General features: G+C 33.9%; 1 protein-coding gene across 1 annotated transcript in view; it reads left to right on the top strand.

Moving 5' to 3' along the window:
- ttc3 (tetratricopeptide repeat domain 3) overlaps positions 1–1,236 on the top strand; it is a gene marked incomplete in the record, with an annotated part of 26,510 nt that overhangs the window by 22,754 nt on the left and 2,520 nt on the right. The window contains 1 exon segment of the mRNA XM_014026261.1: positions 768–920. Coding sequence (XP_013881715.1) covers positions 768–920 — 153 coding nt within the window.

Below are 1,236 nucleotides of genomic sequence, written 5' to 3'. Positions count from 1 at the left end.
GTGCGGGACGGTTAGACAAAACAAAACTTCAGCCTTGAATGTTGTTGATTCACACTGGACAACTTATTAAACTGTTTTTATGTCTAAATTGTTAATAAAAGTTGTATATTTGTTCAGTTTATAATAATTGCATTCTGTACTGTTGATTTTTTCAAGTCCACTTTCAGTGTAGATGTCTTTAAAATGTTCAAAATTAATTACATTTTTGCCTTAGTTGCCTAAAATGTCTAAATGTAGATCAGTAAATATTGTTACTATGTTTAGTTGACCTGATACAAATGTTTATCATCCAAAAATTGTGTTATTTTGTGGGTCAGAAGCTGAAAAGTTTGGGAACCACTGCACTACAGAAATCAATTTAAAGGGTAATAAAGTAAATATTTTCCTATAATTATTATAAAAACACTAAGTATTTATATTTGTGTAGCCTTTGTTTTCAGGGTTATTAACAAAGTTTGTGTACTCAGACCAGTTATATTTGGGGTCATTGGGGATATTTTGTGGGTCAGAAGATAAAAAGTTTGGGAACCTCTGGTTTAACTAAAACAGCAGCCGTGTTTAGTTGCATTTTCTTTTATAAAACTGTCACATTGGAATAGAAATTAAGTTTTTAGTTTTTTCTCTCTGAAGCAGAAAGAAATCAACTTTTCAAACTGAAGTATTAGTTTAAATATCCTCACCATCACAATAAAAAGCACTGTTATCWCACATTTTCCTAATATGGTGCAGTCTGACTCCAGTTTGTGTGTTTGTTGTTCTGCCTGCAGATCGTTCCTTCACCCCGACCCGTTCAGCGTACCCAGTCACCTTCAGGAACAAGTGGCAGACTTTGAGAACCAGTACAGCTACACCAGAACTAGAACTCCCTTTATGAACATTTTGGACAACAACCCGGATCCGACAGAAGAAAGTTTGTTTGAGTGAGTCCAAATCAGCCGTTTCTCAGTTTCAGCTCAGAACTTCTCTCTGCTTCAGTTTGTGTCTGAAATACGTTTGTTTTTAAACAGAGCTTAGTTTGTTTTCTGGCTTAGTTGATAAAAAGCCTTTCTGCTGCCATCTGTGTAAATCTAACAAGATGTCAGAGTGGTGAGATTTAACCACAATGGATGAAAAATAAAACTTTCCTGGGCACCCTTAGCAAAAATTAGTATACTTGAAGTTCATTTTAATAAGTATACTTGAGTATAAGTTTAAGTATATGAAGTATATGTACTTGTAGTGTACTATAAAGTATAC

The sequence above is a fragment of the Austrofundulus limnaeus genome, unplaced genomic scaffold (genome assembly GCF_001266775.1).
Source record: "Austrofundulus limnaeus strain Quisiro unplaced genomic scaffold, Austrofundulus_limnaeus-1.0 Scaffold538, whole genome shotgun sequence".
Classification (NCBI taxonomy): domain Eukaryota; kingdom Metazoa; phylum Chordata; class Actinopteri; order Cyprinodontiformes; family Rivulidae; genus Austrofundulus; species Austrofundulus limnaeus.
Note: the sequence above shows the minus strand (reverse complement) of the source record. Positions and strands in the feature narration are given on the sequence as shown.